Here is an 18503-nt window from a genome sequence, read left to right as displayed (position 1 = left end):
ACGCATCAAAACTGAAACACTGAACGCAAATGCAGACAAAACTGACTAAACCTGCTTGAGAAATGGTGCGAGTTTCACTGAACGCACCCTAAGGCCTCATTCACACGTCAGTGTTTGGTCAGTGATTTCCATCAGTGATTTGTGAGCCAAAACCAGAAGTGGAGCCTCCACAGACATGAGGTAGAAGGGAAAGATCTGCTCCTGTTCTGTGTTTAGAGTTGCACCTGGTTTTGGCTCACAAATCACTGATGGAAATCACTGACCAAACACTGAAGTGTGAACGAGGCCTAAGCCAATGCTTGTTGTTCATGTGAAAGAGGCCTAAGGCCCCTTTCAGACGAGCGATTTTTTTTCGTGCGGCTGCAATGCGTGACATAAATAAACACATAGTTCTGCGTTGTGTGAAAAATCGCAGCATGTTCTATATTCTGAGATTTTCACGCAGCCCTGGCCCCATAGAAGTGAATGGGGCTTCAGTGAAAAACGCATTGCATCCGGAAGCAAGTGCGGATGCAATGCTTTTTTCACTGATTGTTGCTAGGAGATGTTGTTTGTAAACCTTCCGTTTTTTATCACGCGCGTGAAAAATGCATTGCACTTGCGCAGAAAAACTGAATGCAGTTGCAGACAAAACTGACTGAACTTGTTTGCAAAATGGTGCGAGTTTCACTGAACGCATCTGGACCTATTCCGTCACGCTCGTGTGAAAAAGGCCTTACCCTAAGTTCACACCTGAGCGTTTTACAGCGCTGTAAAACGCTCAACACGTGAAAACCAATGCTTCCCTATGGGAATGGTTCTCACCTGGGCGTTTTACAGCGCGTACGATCACGCTGTAAAACGCCCAGCGCATAATCAAGTTCTTGAGCTTCTTTGGGGCGTTTTGATGCGCGTTTGTGGCCATAGGACACTGCAGTCAATCACACAAACGCGCGTTTACTATTGCAAAAAACGTGCATAAAAACGCGCGACAAAAACGCGCGTTTGAGAAACGCTCAGGTGTGAAAACAGGGTAAGGCTTCCAATTAGACTGGCGTCCTTCCTTGGCTGACTATTTATTAAGCCCTTCATGAATTAGACTAGGCGTTTTGGCATTAGTCTGACCTCTAGTGGTTCTTTATCAGTATGACAGGTTGATATTCACCGAACCTGGTCTAATTAGTATGTGCATGAAAATCTGGCGCAAGAGAGCTGAAAATAGCCGCACGTCTCCATGAAAGTAATCAAAATGGGCAAACGAGATGCAAAAGCCTCCAAAACAGGCACAATTTCAATTAGTAAATGCAACAAAAAAATAGAGGTTCTCTAAAACAGTATTTTTAAGACTAAATAGAGGTAAAAAAAAAAAAAAAAACACTGTAGTAAATGTGCCCCTGTAAGGGATATTCTTTACGTTCCCCCTTATGTGTAGAACCCTTCAGCCCCCCTGTATCTTTACCGGTCCAAGTGAAGGCAGCATGAGCTGTGAATAGGGCCCTGAGGGAATTTTTGAGAATTAAATGGCATAGATCGGGGGTGTCCTGTATAAGTGGGAGCCACAGCAGTTTATAGAGGCAAATGTCGCTTCTCAGAACCTTCCTAATGTCACACTTAGCAAGCAGTGGTAGTAGAACAGCCTGTAAGTAACCCCTGTCATTGCACCACATTTCCCAGGCTGTTGTGGTCACGTGATTTACTGGACGTGAGTGAATGCGGGAAGGTTGAGAAATCGTGAGGTTGCGGCTGATTGTGCAAGACCTGTGCGAGAAAAACTACATGTCCCGTGATGCACCGGGAGCCCGGCCGAGCAGACTGCACTAGACCAGCCCTGCGTGCTCACACTCTGCCACCCGTCTGGGCAATAGGGCGCAGGTGTCGGGTGTAAGGGGGCACGGCAGGCCCGGCGAGGAGCTGCATCTCCCGGGGGGACCTCGGGCACACGTCGCCTGCACGATGGAAGATCACAGGTACCAGCATCATGTTATTACATAGTGGGTCCGCTACCAGGGCTATGCACATCCCATGTATCTGTAAGGACTACAAGTCCCAGCATGCACCAGAGTTGGAATACCTTTGCACAAGTTCTTAGTGATGTAGTCAGTCGAGGGGGTTTATAGTTCAGCCTACTACTACTACTACTCCTCCTGTCCAGGGGTGGGAAGTAGTCCTCCTGTAACGCTGAGTAACTCCCCCCGGTCTCGGTCCATAACCTGTATTTGGACCCCCTATGTGGTATGGGAGGGGGTCCCTCCGTTATGTACAGTGGAAGCACCCCTGAAAGAATTCAGACCCCAAGACCTGTACTCTGGGGGGTCTGAAATAATTTTGGGGTGTGAATTGTGGGGTCTGATGTTTGGGGCTGAATGAATTTTGCTGTGTGGGGTCTCAGTTCATTTTGGGGTCTGAATTATTTGTGGGATCTGAGTTAAAGGGGTTGTCCAGCGGTATTCATTTTTCTAACCTATAGTTCAGTGGGTTCAAAATAAAAAACCAAGCCCCCCTCAACCTTGTCCCGCTGTCACGGGTCCTGTGCTGCTCCTGTCCCTGCGGCTCTCCAGTTCCCGGTCCCGATGGAGATATTAAGAAAGGAGTGCACAGCCAATCATGGGCGAGGTGCCACTGATCTGGTCAGTGATTGGCTGAGTGAGCTTTTCCGGTATTTCCAGGCGATCGGCCGGGGACCAGGAAGTTGAGAGCAACAGGGACTGAGGGGATGCTGGGCTGTCGCTGGTGGACGCCAAAGCCTCACCTTTCCCAATCCCACCCTGCCTCCCTCCGTCAGCTCTAAACTTTGAGTGGAGTTGCTGGTGTCCTTTGTGAATGGAGCTACACGTAAAATCCGCAATAACGCGCTGAGCTTGTGCCTAGGATGTCGTGGTGTAAGATAACGTATGTGACTGTTCAATTCCACAGGCCTATTGTCCCGCAGACCAGTGATGCCAGTGACCTGCCCCTGCCCAACCTGCAGCCTCGGCACCAGGAGCTCATCCCTACGCCGTTTGGTCCTGTAAGTGCACTACAAGTTCTAGATAGAATAAAATTTGTCATCTGCTTACAGTCTTGGGTGAATACTTTCTGACACAGCGTACCTGCGCAATGGCTGTGTTTCTTTGTACAATCATACCTGGGAAGGAACAGTTATGTTTGGACTTCCATTATGTTTTTTTTTTCAGCCATATTATTCCCTGTTCCAGCTGCACAGCTAGATGCATTTCACTCAGAAGCAGGGGAGGGGGGGCTACCTTCTATGGAATCGGTGACCTCACTTCTCTTACTTCCCACTATGTTTACAGGCATAAACTGGGGCTCACAGAACAGATAAGGAGGGATAGATCAGATTGACGGACGTACAGTGTATAGGCAGTGATTCTATCAGGGTCTCAGCCAGCTCTGACACGCCCCCACTTCATCTTAGGGTACTTTCACACTAGCGTTTTTGTTTTCCGGTTTTGAGTTCCGTCACAGGAGCTCAATACCGGAAAAAAAACGGATCAGTTTTATCCTAATGCAATCTGAATGGAGAGCATTCCGTTCAGGATGCATCAGTTCAGCCCCTTTTACGTTTTTTGGACGGAGAAAATACCGCAGCATGCTGCAGTTTTCTCTCCGGCCAAAAATCCCGAACACTTGCGGGAATGCTGGATCCAGCATTAATTTACATTGAAGTGTATTAGTGCTGGATACGGCATTAGGTGTTCTGGCAAAACGGATCCGGCTTTCCCATCTGCGCATGCGCAGACCTTTAGAAATGCAAAAAAAAAATATCGGATCCGTTTTTCTGGATCCGGTATTTCATTGCATTTGTCAGACTGATCCGCACATGGATCCGTCTGACAAATGCCATCAGTTTGCGTCCGTGTTGACAGATCGGAATCCTCTTCCGCAAGTGTCAAAGTACCCTTAGCCATCTTCTGTGTCTCTGTTACCAGGGACGGATCTTGCCTGACAACAGGCAGCGGACTGCGAGTTAGGTGGAAGTGAGACCCCTAGTGGCCATCACCTTACACCACTGTCTGTTAAATGGAATTGTGTGAAAGTACAGTGGCCCTTTAAGGGTGAACTCTACTGTGAAAGTCCGCAAAATTTCCACAACAGAATGTGCATGCTGCTGATTTGAAAATGTATGGCTCGCTGCTCTGAAGGCTCTGCATGTGGAGGAGCGCACCATTTTAAGAGCAGTTTGTCTAGTTTCAAAAATTCACTAGAATCATTTATGTTAAAGTTTTTTTTTTAGTTTTTTTTTTTGGGATGTTTAATATTAATGACCTGTCCTCAGGATTGGTCATCGATAGGGATGAGCGAATCGACTTCGGATGAAACATCCAAAGTCGATTCGCATAAAACTTCATTCTAATACTATACGGAGCAGGAGCTCCGTACAGTATTAGAATGTATTGGCTCCAATGAGCCGAAGTTATTGCCTTGCGAAGTCTCGCGAGACTTCACATAATAACATTTATAAATGAATTTGTACTGTAAAAAAAACATTTCCTGAACTCTGGTTCGGTTCCAAGGTACAAGCAATAACTTCGGCTCATCGGAGCCAATACATTCTAATACTGTACGGAGCTCCTTCTCCGTACAGTATTAGAACAAAGTTTTATGCAAATCGACTTTGGATGTTTAAGGTTAAAGGGGGTGTCCGCTACTTAGCATAGGGCAGGAGTGGCCAACCCGCGGCTCTTTGCCTCTTGAAGTGCGGCCCTAGCGGTGGAGCTGGGAAGCAGTCAGACCAGCGCACTCTCCACCCCATGCTCAGATCTCCTTTTCTGAGCTCCAGCTCGCTCGCCACTACGTCCTGATGCGCACAGTGTCAGAACGTAGTAGGTGGAGACGCGCACTATGACCTGACACTGTGCGCATCAGGTCACAGCGGAGACCGTGTCAGACCTGCAGAGTAGAAGGTGCCCGATCAGGAGGTAGACTATTTCTTTAAATTATAGTTCTAAGCATGGGGGGGGGGGAGTCTGACACTGGGAGTCTGATTAGTGTTGTCTGATCTGAGCATTGGGGGTATTATTTTGGGGGTTTGATTTGGAGTTCTGATGAGGATTGGGGATCTTATCTTAGGTCAGATGAGCATTGGGGGTCTGATGAAAAATATATATTTTTTCTTTTCTTCTCTGCTAATGAAAAATAAGATTTTTTTTTTTTTGAAAAATAAGAAAAAACCTCCTCCAGATCAAATGAAAAATATTTTTTCTTTCTTATTTTTCTCCACTAAAACCTAGGTGCATCTTATAGGGCGAAAAATACAGGGACTCTTGTGTAAATGTATAGCTTGTGGCTCCTGGTAGTCATACGTTTATTTTTTTCTGGCTCTGTGTCTGCAAGGTTGGCCACCCCAGGCATAGGATATCAATATCCGATTGTGTGGATACTGGTGGATTCTGCTGCAGATCTGCCATCGAATCTACAGTGGAAATGTTTGCCCAACGTATGACACTGGTTTACGTGGCTCACAGGGCATAAGGAGAAGTGTCCACGTATGCCTGCCAGGGACCCGATGAGGAAGTCGTGGAGAATTTCATTTCCTGTTTTCTTTTTCCTGTTGTTACTTTCTAACTCCTTTAAAGGGAACTATTCCTGTTAATTTTACTCTGTATATAAAGAACGACGTATATACCGTGTGTGTGTATGTATGTTCCGCCATCACTCAAAAACGCAACCATCGATTTCAATGAAACTTGGTATACACATCCCTTGCTACCTGGAAATAAATCTTGTGGGGGTCATACGCCCCTACACAGCAGCTGCATGGAGTTTGTATGCTCCAACTGTTTTTGCTACACACATATTGCTCTGTAACAGCGGCTGCTGTACGCCGCTGTTCCCCCACTTGTCGCCGCGGTCCTGGGCGCCGCGCTTAGCGGTGACCTGTGGTCGGTGCTTTCCATTTCACCGCTGCGGTCTTGGGCTCTGTTCTGTAGGTTCTGCTCCACAGCTTCCACTCAGCCCTGGACACAGCATGAGTTCGGCTGGTTTTGTGTTACACTGCTCTAAGGGCGGAGCGCATCATTTCCCTTATAACCATGTTATAAGGGAAAATAATAATGATCGGGTCTCCTAGCAACCGTGCGTGAAAATCACACCGCATCCGCACTTGTGTCCAGGCCCTAAGCCAAAATATGGAGATATTCCCAAAAAATTACCTGCATTTGCGAATACAAGCCTGCAAGTCTTTCTCTTCATATCCCAACTGCCATACACACGGTCACATGTGCCTTATCAGCCAACAGAAGCTCGCAGGCCCTAAGTCTCCACATACACACAGTTTTACTCTAGGTTTCCATAACAACCCAGCCATTTTTCTTCACTGCTGTAGGTCAGCTTTAGGCTAGGGCTACATGTGTTGTGCGACATTTTTTAATGATAGTCTAAGGAGGTCACTGTTAAGGGGGTGGACACTGTGGAGGTCACTGTTAAGGGGGCAGGGGCCACTATTAAAGGGGGAACTGCTGTGGAGGTCACTGTTAAGGCAGCGGGGTACTGTGGAGGTCCCATTTTAAAGTGGCAGGGCACTGTGGGGGGTCAGTGTTAGGGGTGGGAGACTGTGGAGTTAATTGTTAAAGGGGCGGGTGCTGTAGTGGTGACTGGGTGATACTGTCTATCTTTTAATAACACTTGCAAACATTAAATGAAATATATCCGTGCAAAGCCGGGTCCTTCTACTAGTCTGTTATAAATCTAGAACCTGTCTTCTCAAGCACACACTAACACGGACACTGGCAATGTGCATTCGGCAATTTGCGGACCACATATCGCCGGCACTATAATAGAAAATGCCTTATCTTGTCCGCAATTGCGGACAAGAATAGGACATGTTCTATTTTTTTTGCGGAAGTGCGGATCCGCGGATGCGGACAGCACATTCCGGCCCCATTAAAAATGAATGGGTCTGCACCCGTGTCGCAAAATTGCGGAACGGATGCGGACCCATTTTGCGGACGTGTGAATGGACCCTTACTCCACCAATTGTTGGAAGGGCTGTGAGGCTTGTGAGACCACCCTGCAGCTTCTCCCCTGGCGCTTTCTTAGGTTCACTTGGAGGAGCTGTGGTTGTACCATAGACCAGGGTTGGTATGACGCCACAGCTCATGTCATTCTTGTGTCCAAGGGGGTCTGGATACAGTTTTAAAAAATATGAGAAGGTAGAATTGTCTGCACATATTTCTTCTCCAGGATTGTCTAGAAAACTCTTAAATTATGGGAGATCATTTGCACTTCTGACTTTTCCTGCTACTGGCACACTCCACTAAGGGCATGTGTATTTATATTGCTTTCATTGACTTTAGTTCTAAATTCAGGGAAAGCATAAATTTAAAGCACTTCATGTCGGCACTGGTGGTATTATTTACCAGGGGGCTGTGTGCTGGCAGTAGTATTTATCAGAGGGTGGGGTGCTGGCAGTAATATTTATCAGAGGGCGGGGTGCTGGCAGTGTTATGTACACCAGTGTTCCCCAACCTAGTTTCATGCAAGACAATTTTCCCAGGGATCGGTTGGGGGGAGGGGGCTTGGGGGGGGGGGGGCTTAGTGGTGCTAGTCGGCGCTGACTAATTCACACGCATAACAAAACACAAGGTGCATATTAAAATATATAACGACTATATAAACTGATTAGGGTCTCTGCTGCACTGTACCGTATTTTTCGCCCTCTAAGACGCACCTAGGTTTTAGAGGAGAACAATAAGAAAAAAATATTTTCCATTGCACCTCAGGTCAGACCAGCAATCAGACCCCCAATATTAATCAGACCTCTGCTGACAGCCCTAATCAGACCCCAATGTCAATCAGACCTCAGATCAGACCCCCAATGCCTCAGATCAACCCCCCCCAACCTTTAGCCAGCCATCGACCCCCCCCCCCCCCCATGCCAGCCAGCCAGCCATCGTCCCCCCATGTCAGCCAGCCATCGTCCCCCCATGTCAGCCAGCCATCGGCCCCCCATGTCAGCCAGCCATCGGCCCCCCATGCCAGCCAGCCAGCGCAAATAAAATAAAAATACTTGCCTCTCCTAACCATCGTGATCCTCTTCATCCTGCTGTTGGCTGTGCATCGCGGCGCACAGTGTGAGATCTGCACAGTCGAGCCAAGGACCAGGAAGCGGTGAGTACAGATCCTTCACCGCTTCCTGGTCCTCGAATACTAATGAGCGCTTTATAAGTACCACGTTAAAGACGGCCCTGATTGTCGCGGCCCGGCTAACAATCTTCCAGGGCCCGGTCCTGGCCAGCAGCCCGGCGGTTGGGGATCGCTGATGTACACAATAAAGCGGGTCCTTTCTTTCAGCTGATCAGCTGGTGAGGTATAAAGCCACAGAAAAATCTTTGAGGGGAAAAACACAGTATGCTCCATATAAGTGTATAACAATCTTTTACCACTAGAGGGCTCTATTCATTTACAAACTTACTTCTGCGTGGCCATCATCTCTCTTATATGTGTTCTTGGCTTAACCATGTCCAATCTCGTGCAGCAGAGTAATGAAGACTCAATCGTGTCTCTCATACAGCTCATAGGGATAGGTAAGTGCACTAGTAGTTGTGGTACACAGTATGGGGGATAATGGCCTCTCTTGACATGTCTATTTATTCTCAAACTTTTAGCAAGAAAGTACGGAGATGCTAAAAAAAAAAAAAAGACCCCACAGAAGCAGGAGAATGACCATGCATGTGGGGACATTTCCGTCACCAGCCCACTGGTCTCATCAGCCAGACTCTCGCTGTTCAGGCTCTTATGACATGTCTTATTGAGATCCTGTGGCCTAAATGAGGGGTTCAGGGTCAAGCTTCTTCAGTGAAGAAATTCTCTAACCATTTCCCTTACAGACTATTACATTTATAAAGGTAATGGGTGAAATGAGGGGGCACACACACCAGGGAAACAATTGATGGATGAATAATTAATATTTATTACTCTAAAAACACTCCCCTAAAAAGATATATATAAAACATACATAAAGGGTATAAATAACAACCTATAATTCATGTGTATCTAAATCCACTGGTATAGATGATAATGTCCACTGTTCAACTACAGTGCTCTGGATACTATTGTGGGTACAATAAAATAAAGTTCATCCAAATGATTACCCAATTCGTACTGTGCTATAAAGATGTATAGTGGCACAGAATGGTACGAAGTATCCAGAAGATGGCACCAACGGGTGTATTCAATTCAAATGCAATGGAACAATACTGCTGGTTGGATAGCAATGTCCAGTATAACATATATGAATATATGCACAGATCCGCAGATTACTCACAGTGTCCAGCCGCTTGCAGTCTCCCAGTCTCACCCGGTCTCACCCCTCCTTGTTGCACGGCTGTAGCGCTGATTTTCCAGGTAGCCGAGCACGGCCGTCTGTGGCGTCCCACGTGACCTAATGCTCTGGGGTTCCGGGCGGACGCTTAGATGACGTCACTGCTATGCGGCGGTAATTTCAAATCTGATAGCGGATCTCATGTGCTGGCAACTTGATATTCCGTTTCTTTATTCTTTATTCTTTTGCTTTCCTTGAATCCACGCTCACTCCACAATGCCAGACGCGTTTCGGGGTCTTACGCCCCTTCCTCAGTGGCCACTGAGGAAGGGGCGTAAGACCCCGAAACGCGTCTGGCATTGTGGAGTGAGCGTGGATTCAAGGAAAGCAAAAGAATAAAGAATAAAGAAACGGAATATAAAGTTGCCAGCACATGAGATCCGCTATCAGATTTGAAATTACCGCCGCATAGCAGTGACGTCATCTAAGCGTCCGCCCGGAACCCCAGAGCATTAGGTCACGTGGGACGCCACAGACGGCCGTGCTCGGCTACCTGGAAAATCAGCGCTACAGCCGTGCAACAAGGAGGGGTGAGACCGGGTGAGACTGGGAGACTGCAAGCGGCTGGACACTGTGAGTAATCTGCGGATCTGTGCATATATTCATATATGTTATACTGGACATTGCTATCCAACCAGCAGTATTGTTCCATTGCATTTGAATTGAATACACCCGTTGGTGCCATCTTCTGGATACTTCGTACCATTCTGTGCCACTATACATCTTTATAGCACAGTACGAATTGGGTAATCATTTGGATGAACTTTATTTTATTGTACCCACAATAGTATCCAGAGCACTGTAGTTGAACAGTGGACATTATCATCTATACCAGTGGATTTAGATACACATGAATTATAGGTTGTTATTTATACCCTTTATGTATGTTTTATATATATCTTTTTAGGGGAGTGTTTTTAGAGTAATAAATATTAATTATTCATCCATCAATTGTTTCCCTGGTGTGTGTGCCCCCTCATTTCACCCATTACCTTTTGAATCTTTTGGGGTCCTGAGGGTAGGACCAGAGGGTGAGCACCTACCCATACGTAATAGGGGTGAGCCGCTGTATTTGATTTACGATTTATTACATTTATAAGTTAGATGCAGGAACATCTGTTTCGTACAGAAAGGTGCTGACAGAGGTCAGGATGACCACCATGGTTGGATGTATGTCAGTTTGACGTCCCATACCAGTGATTACTGCTGCTGCCGTTGCCCTTTGGGTCTCGCTGAGCCTTGTGCTGCTCTAAATATTCGTCTTGGTCGCTTTATAAACTGATCTGAAGGGTCTGCAAGCCAAGGTAATGTCTAGCATTAATGACGTTTTATTTTTAATGTATTCTAACAGGTCAAGCCTTGGGCTGAGCTTCCATGGCCGATAAAGGCCTACTTCTGCCTGGCCATCATCTCTCTCCTATGTGTTCTTGGCTTAACCATTTCCAATCTCGTGCAGCAGAGTAATGAAGACTCAACCGTGTCTCTCATACAGCTCATAGGGATAGGTAAGTGCACTAGTAGTTGTGGTCACTCATTAATGAGGACCTGTCTCTTCTTGACATGTCTGTTTTAATCATTAATGTTATTCCCCATGTAATAATGATGTTGGAGCATGCTTTCATATGCTCAGTTTCATCCTGAATTATTGCTACTAGAAGGGTATAAATTGATCTGCTACTGGTTGTTACCAGTAGGGGGTGCATTGAGCAGATTTTCAGTACATCATATAGAACATTAAAGGAAATCTGCCACCAGTGACCTCCCTATCCAACTGTTTGCATAGTCGCATAGCTGTGGTTCACCTGATTAAAACGCTGTTTTTCTTTTGTAGATCAGAGGCTGCGTTTCTAAGTTATGATACTTTATCTTAATATGCAAATTAGGCCTGTGGTGCAATGGGGGTGTCGCCATTGCTCTTGTGGCACCCAAGCTCCGCTCCTTTCTGTGGTCAGCTCCTCTCTGACTGCTTTGATTGGCAGAGCGTGGCAGTGGGAAAGCAGCGAAGGACAGACCCACAGAACTGGGTGGAGCTTGGGTGCAACCAGAGCAATGGTGACGCCCTCGTTGCATCAAAGGAATATTTTGCATATTAAGAAAAAGTGTCCTAACTCGGGAATGGAGCCTCGGATATACAAAAAGAAAACGCCATTTTAATCATGTGAGTCACAGCTATGTGTCTATGCAAACAGTTGGATAGGGAGGTCGCTGATGACAGATTCTCTTTACATGGTGCGGTTAAAAAATACAATTTATCCCGGTCAAAAACAAGCCCTCGTATGGCTTTGTTGATGGGAAAATAAAGTTTTGGCCTCTTTGAAGGACAAAATGAAAGAATGAAAATAATGCCTCCAAGATTGACTTGGTCATTTTGAAGGGGTTGGCCCATCTTATACATTGGGGGCATATGCCGCCTCTGGGACCTGCACCTATCTCTAGGACGGAACCCATGAAGTGAAGGAGAGAAGACCGCACATGCGCGGCCGCGCTCATCTATTTTTAGAAATCCCATAGAAATTAATGGGAAACGCACCACACAAGCGAGGCCTCCGCTCTACTCATTTCTATGGGGCTGGCGGAAATAGCTGAGCCAGCTGTTGGCTATTTTCGGCAGTCCCATAGAAATGAATGGAGGCCGGCTGCGCATGCACGGTACGCTCTATTTCACTTTGCAGGCTCCGTTCTAGAGATATGCCCCCCTAGTGTGATGGGTCAACCTCTTTAAGGGATTAAGCAGATTATTAGTATGTAAAATATGACTATAAAATGTATTATACGTTCTATCTATTCTCTCCAGGACTAGGCAAAGACATTGCTTGACTATGACCAATCACTAATAGAATATTAGTTATCAAATAATAATTGTGTGCAGTCGGAGGTCGCACTACATTTTTTTCTGGAAGAGTACAAATACTCCTCTTACAATTTTTGAGGAGTATTTTTACCCGAGGGGGAGTACGAAAGTTGCGGTAATACAAATACGTAGGCCGACACTGGTTCACATCTTCGTTGGAGCCTCTGTTGCAGATTCTGTCAAAAAGACCTGACTCCTTCATAGTCGGCGGAGTCTGTTCAGCTTCTTGTCAGCTAGGCGGGACTCGCATCACGTTTTTGTCATACATTTAATGTACACAAAAAATGTTTATATGTCTAATGCCATACTGTGGCAACCGTCCCATAGAATTCCATTGTAAGAAAAGAAAAAAAGTATACGTTTACCTTTGTATTTTCTTTGCTACACTTTGCAGGATGGAAAAACATGGTATACTACGCTTTCCCATCCTGCAGAGTCCTGCAAAATAAATGGAACTCCACGGTGATGGATGCCGCAGTGTGGCATCTGTCTGAGTTATCCGTTTATGTTTTTGTGTATGTTGACTGTATGACAAAACCCTTATGTGCCCGATCCAGCACTTCCGTTATTTTCATGATTCTGCTCATCTAACAGAGCAGAACAACAGAAGTAAATAGCGGTGGTGCGAATGGGGTGAGTATTTATGCAAGGAACCCTTACTAATCTACGGTATATACCATCAGGCTGTTATAGCGAAGTGATAAAGTCCAGTCCAATATAGTGTATCCTCCCTGTACTTTATCACTTGGCTATAATAGCCTGCCTGCATTCACTACACACTGCGCCACATACATCAGTGTGTGATGTATGGTGATTGGGGTGCAGTGTGATGATCACACCCATAGATACATTACATGCTGCTGTGTCACCTTGTTCTGTGCATCCATCTTTATGTCCGGGTCATAGTCTTCTTGATGTCCAGGCCATATTTGCCACCTGGGTCCTTGCGCAGAGCGCCCTGCTCTCCTTTGTACAGCTACCCCCCATTCCAACTCCCGCCACTTTTGGCTGCTGCAGGGGCCTGTATCATGCTGGCAGCCTGTCAAACCGACCAGTAGCAAAGCTCCTTGCTGTGAGGAGCTTTGCTATTGGTTATTTCAGGCACAGGCAGCATCGCTGCGCTGCCCGTGCAGTTTACAGCGCGCTGCGCGCTGATACATTTCAGGGAAAAGTCTGAGGCATATTGGAACACCTTAGTCTACTTTGAAGGGCTTCTGTCACCCCACTAAACTTTTTTTTTTTTTTTTTTTGCTTACTTATAATCCCTACACTGCGATTTATGGCTACATGATTAAAATCTGGCGCCTGCGCCGCGGCCGTACCTGTCTTCAATCGGCGCTGGCGCACTGAGAGGCGGGTGTAGATGTGACGTCATCGGCGCAGGCGCATTGAAGATGGGGCGGCCGAGCGAGCGGCCGCCTCTCAGTGCGCCTGCGCCGATTGAAGACAGGTACGGCTGCGGCGCAGGTGCCAGATTTTGAATGCAAACCGGCAGGGCCAGCAGAGAACGATTCCGTTCCCTGGCCCTGTCAATCACACTGCGGAGGGGGCGTCATTATGATAGGAGGATGCAGCTGCTACCAGCAAGTAGCCGCCCTACTTGCTGGTAGCAAGGTAATTTGCATATTTTAAAAGCATGTTTTTAACCAAATCTACAGGACCAAAATGATTAATTAGATCATGTAGCCATAAATCGCAGTGTAGGAATTATAAGTAAGCAAAAAAAGAAAAGGTTTAGTGGGGTGACAGAAGCCCTTTAACACTCGCGTTTTGGCTTTCCGTTTCTGAGATCCGTTCAGGGCTCTCACAAACGGTCCAAAACGGATCAGTTTGCATTCTAATGCATTCTGGATGGAAAAGGATCCGCTCAGAATGCATCAGTTTGCCTCCGTTCCATCTCCATTCCGCTTTGGAGACACCAAAACACTGCTTGCAGCATTTTGATGTCCGACTGATAAAACTTAGCCAAACGGATCCATCCTTGTACGCAATGTAAGTCAATGGGGACGGATCCGTTTTCTCTGACACAATCCGGCACAATAGAAAACGTCCTCTATTGACTTTTAGTGGTGTTCAAGACGGATCCGTCTTGGCTATGTTAAAGATAATACAAACGGATTCGTCCATGACTGATCCGCACAAAACGCGAGTGTGAAAGTGGCCTTAGTCTTTTTCTATGGAGTAAAACAGCCTGAACAGGCATCAAGGACGCTGGTACAGGCGTTATTGCGACTTTTGGTGCAATATATATTGTGCTGTCATTGGCTTGGTGCTGGCGGGTGTGATGACATCACTGCATTGCACCAGCCTGCAGTGCAGTCAAAACACTTTGTAGGCCGGAGGCTTGAAGTAGCCTCTGGCCTACAAGAGCAAAAGGCTTAGTCTTTAAAGCGTCACTGTACTTTCAAAAAACGTTTGACATGTCAGAACGACATGAAAAGCTTTGATCGGTGGGGTCTGAGTGCTGATATGCTGAGTACCAGTCATAGAACAAGGAAAGAGAAGCACACAAATGGCGCAACCTCTCTCCTCGCTGCAGGACACAAGCTCAATAGAAAGTGTATTCTTCTCAGTTCTGTCCTTCTCAGTTCTGTCCCCTCCTGAGACCTCCACCAATCAAAACCTTTCATATGCCGCTCTGACATAGCAAAGCTCAGTGACACTTTAATTGTATACGCGTCCTGAGGACTCGAAGGCAATTGAAAGGGGCAGCACCTAGGGAACTTCTAAGGGCATCCTGCCAGCCAAAAAAATGCCAAGGAGAAGCCCTGACATAATAATATAACTGACACTGTTATGGAGGGGATCTATGGATGACGAACACTCTTATGGAGGGGATCTGTGGATGACACACTGTTATGGAGGGGATCTGTGGATGACACACTGTTATGGAGGGGATCTGTGGATGACACACTGTTATGGGGGATCTGTAGATGACACACTGTTATGGGGGATCTGCAGATGACACACTGTTATGGGGGATCTGCAGATGACACACTGTTATGGGGGATCTGTAGATGACACACTGTTATGGGGGATCTGTAGATGACACACTGTTATGGGGGATCTGTAGATGACACACTGTTATGGGGGATATGCACACTGTTATGGGGGATATGCGCACTGTTATGGGGGATCTGTGGATGACGCACTGTTATGGGGGATCTGTGGATGGCGCACTGTTATGGGGGATCTGTGGATGGCGCACTGTTATGGGGGATCTGTGGATGGCGCACTGTTATGGGGGATCTGTGGATGGCGCACTGTTATGGGGGATCTGTGGATGGCGCACTGTTATGGGGGATCTGTGGATGACGCACTGTTATGGGGGATCTGTGGATGGCGCACTGTTATGGGGGATCTGTGGATGGCGCACTGTTATGGGGGATCTGTGGATGGCGCACTGTTATGGGGGATCTGTGGATGGCGCAATAATATATTGCACCTTCAGTTACCACATTGATGCTCCTAGTCATGTGTCCTCATTTTGAAAAGTAGGTCATCAATCGAATGCCACAGACAACTCCTATATCTGTTTAATAGAAGAACTGAGTAAAGCGAATGCAGTAAATTAACCTGCAGTCCAGGGTGGATTAAGTAGACAGAGGCTCCAAGCTGTTTTCTAAACCTGTTGTATGTTTGTATAATTTTGTTATTGAGAGATATGGAAATATATTTATTTGTATTGAAAAATACTTACTATAATAATATGAGGGAGTTCATTTTTGTGGACGTGACGTCCTGAATGAGGAGGTTTAAATGTACCCGTACCAGAAGTGAATCTCGGCACGCCCCTGACGAAGCGGAACGGAACCGGGGTCGGGTAGTGATATTTTGTGATTTGATTAAGACAACAACTTTGTAAGTACAATAAAGTGCTACTATGTGGAACCATACGCGGTGAGCGCTATGTATGCATCATTTCTTAAGGCTGCAGCGCTGGAATAATGGGCACAAACGAGCATCGCGGTACCTGCATTCAGCACTGAAGTATATCGCCATAACCGGAGAAGTGTGAACACCCGTGGGCTAAGAGACCTCACGCAGACTTTGTTAGTTGTGTTGAGCATATACTGACAGGCTGCACTTTTGATTGTTTCACCTTTACCACTTGTCTAGTTTGGGCAGATCCGCTACCCTTTTTTGTCAACCCTATGGACGATTTTTGATTTCAATCTTGATTTTCTTACTTTTGTTAATTAAGCTGAAAAAAATACCAAGACACAATTCAGTAAATGATTTTCTTCAAAGAAATAACTTGTATTCAGGACAAAGGGTTTCACATTTAAAGGGGTATTCCCATCTCAGAAAATGGGGGCATATTGCTAGAATATGCCCCCATTGTCTGATATATGTAGTCTCACTGTCTTTGGGAGGGTGCAGCGTTTAGAATAGCGCCCTGGAGCAAATTATCCTTTGAGAATCATGACACGAAAAACCTGCTTAAGAAAATAACAAGTCAAACAAGCTGTTTATGTCATGTGCTGAACCACGGAGAACGTCTTCCAGGTATTAGGGTTCATTAGTCTTGTGTTGTATATCAAAACTGACAATACCGGGTATTCTCTTATTTCAATGAATTCTGACAATACCGGGTAGTCTCTTAATTCAACGAATTCTGCAGGACAATCTCCTGGAAAACAAACTATTTACCTTTTTAAAGGGCAATTCCGGTAACAAGAAGTGACTCTTTTAGAACCCCACCCATCGATCTAACAGTTATCCCCTATCTAATGAATAGGGGATTATTTCTTGTTATTGGAATACCCTGTAGTGAACCTACAGTTCTGTGTTGGTGACTTGCATAGCCAGCATGTCCTTCATGTGTTTCTGTTGTCATTCTCTAAGAATGGAAGACTGCTCTTATATAGGGCTGCAGGGGGGGCTTTGCACATTGAAAAGGCAGCTCTATCTGCGGGTGCCAAATATACAGGCTTGTGGGGAAGATCAGCTCCAACATATTCAACAGTGCTGTACAGAGTTTGTCCCATTCACAGCAGTCCCTGTCCCCAATAAGGCTCGCAGTTTAATTTTTGAGACGCATACTAGGGCCACATTCTTAGGAAGCCAGTTAACCTTTCAGTGTTTTTGGAGTCATGAAGGAACCCGCCAAACATGGGGAGAACATGCAGATATTGACCCTGGTCAGATTCCAACCGAGGACCCCAGCACTGTGCAGCCGCTCAATGATTGTCATTTCCATGTGAGGGTACATAGAGGCAATGCTCTCAGCCAGTTTTACATTACCTTGCCTTTCTCTGAGACTAATATAGACCTGCCAGAGTGGCCGACCCGCGGTGGAGATCATACTTGCTTAGTCCACGCCGTTGGGTTTCGGTCTCTGTAGCTTCCAGGGCTCCCTGAAATTGGCGTCTATTGACGGGGGAGGACACGTGACCGTTGCAGCCAATCACAGACTGGAGCAAGGACCTGCTCCCCTTGCATCACGTGACCAGTTGTCACCCATCGCCCTGTTTTCATTGAACGATATGCAATGCGATATTTTAAGGGAATTGTGCTAGAGGTCTATTTGCACTGTTATGGAGGGGATCTGTGGATGGCACTGTTATGGAGGGGATCTGTGGATGGCACTGTTATGGAGGGGATCTGTGGATGGCACACTGTTATGGAGGGGATCTGTGGATGGCACACTGTTATGGAGGGGATCTGTGGATGGCACACTGTTATGGAGGGGATCTGTGGATGGCACACTGTTATGGAGGGGATCTGTGGATGGCACACTGTTATGGAGGGGATCTGTGGATGGCACACTGTTATGGAGGGGATCTGTGGATGGCACACTGTTATGGAGGGGATCTGTGGATGGCACACTGTTATGGAGGGGATCTGTGGATGGCACACTGTTATGGAGGGGATCTGTGGATGGCACACTGTTATGGAGGGGATCTGTGGATGGCACACTGTTATGGAGGGGATCTGTGGATGGCACACTGTTATGGAGGGGATCTGTGGATGGCACACTGTTATGGAGGGGATCTGTGGATGGCACACTGTTATGGAGGGGATCTGTGGATGGCACACTGTTATGGAGGGGATCTGTGGATGGCACACTGTTATGGAGGGGATCTGTGGATGGCACACTGTTATGGAGGGGATCTGTGGATGGCACACTGTTAGGCCTCAGGATCCTGAGTGGCAACACTGGTTAGAGCCTACTTCCCTCTCTCGTTGTGTGCACCCGTGGCCGTTGTGCCGTTTTCCGTTTTTTTCTGCGGCTCCATTGACTTTCAATGGGGCCGTAGAAAACTCGGCTTGTGCACCGTTTTTACACCGCGCCCTGTTATGGAGGGGATCTGTGGATGGCACTGTTATGGAGGGGATCTGTGGATG

The 18503-nt window shown here is 46.6% G+C and overlaps 1 protein-coding gene across 1 annotated transcript in view; it reads left to right on the top strand.

Annotated features, from left to right (window-relative positions):
- Window positions 1–1756: 1756 nt before the first annotated feature.
- Window positions 1757–18503, top strand: part of LOC122928731 — a 48499-nt gene continuing 31752 nt past the window's right edge. The window contains exons 1-3 of the mRNA XM_044281889.1: window positions 1757–1946; window positions 2893–2986; window positions 10653–10806. Coding sequence (XP_044137824.1) covers window positions 1933–1946; window positions 2893–2986; window positions 10653–10806 — 262 coding nt within the window. The 5' untranslated portion in view covers window positions 1757–1932. The remainder of the gene's footprint in view (window positions 1947–2892; window positions 2987–10652; window positions 10807–18503) is intronic.

Source organism: Bufo gargarizans, chromosome 2 (assembly GCF_014858855.1).
Source record: "Bufo gargarizans isolate SCDJY-AF-19 chromosome 2, ASM1485885v1, whole genome shotgun sequence".
Lineage (NCBI taxonomy): Eukaryota > Metazoa > Chordata > Amphibia > Anura > Bufonidae > Bufo > Bufo gargarizans.
Note: the sequence above shows the minus strand (reverse complement) of the source record. Positions and strands in the feature narration are given on the sequence as shown.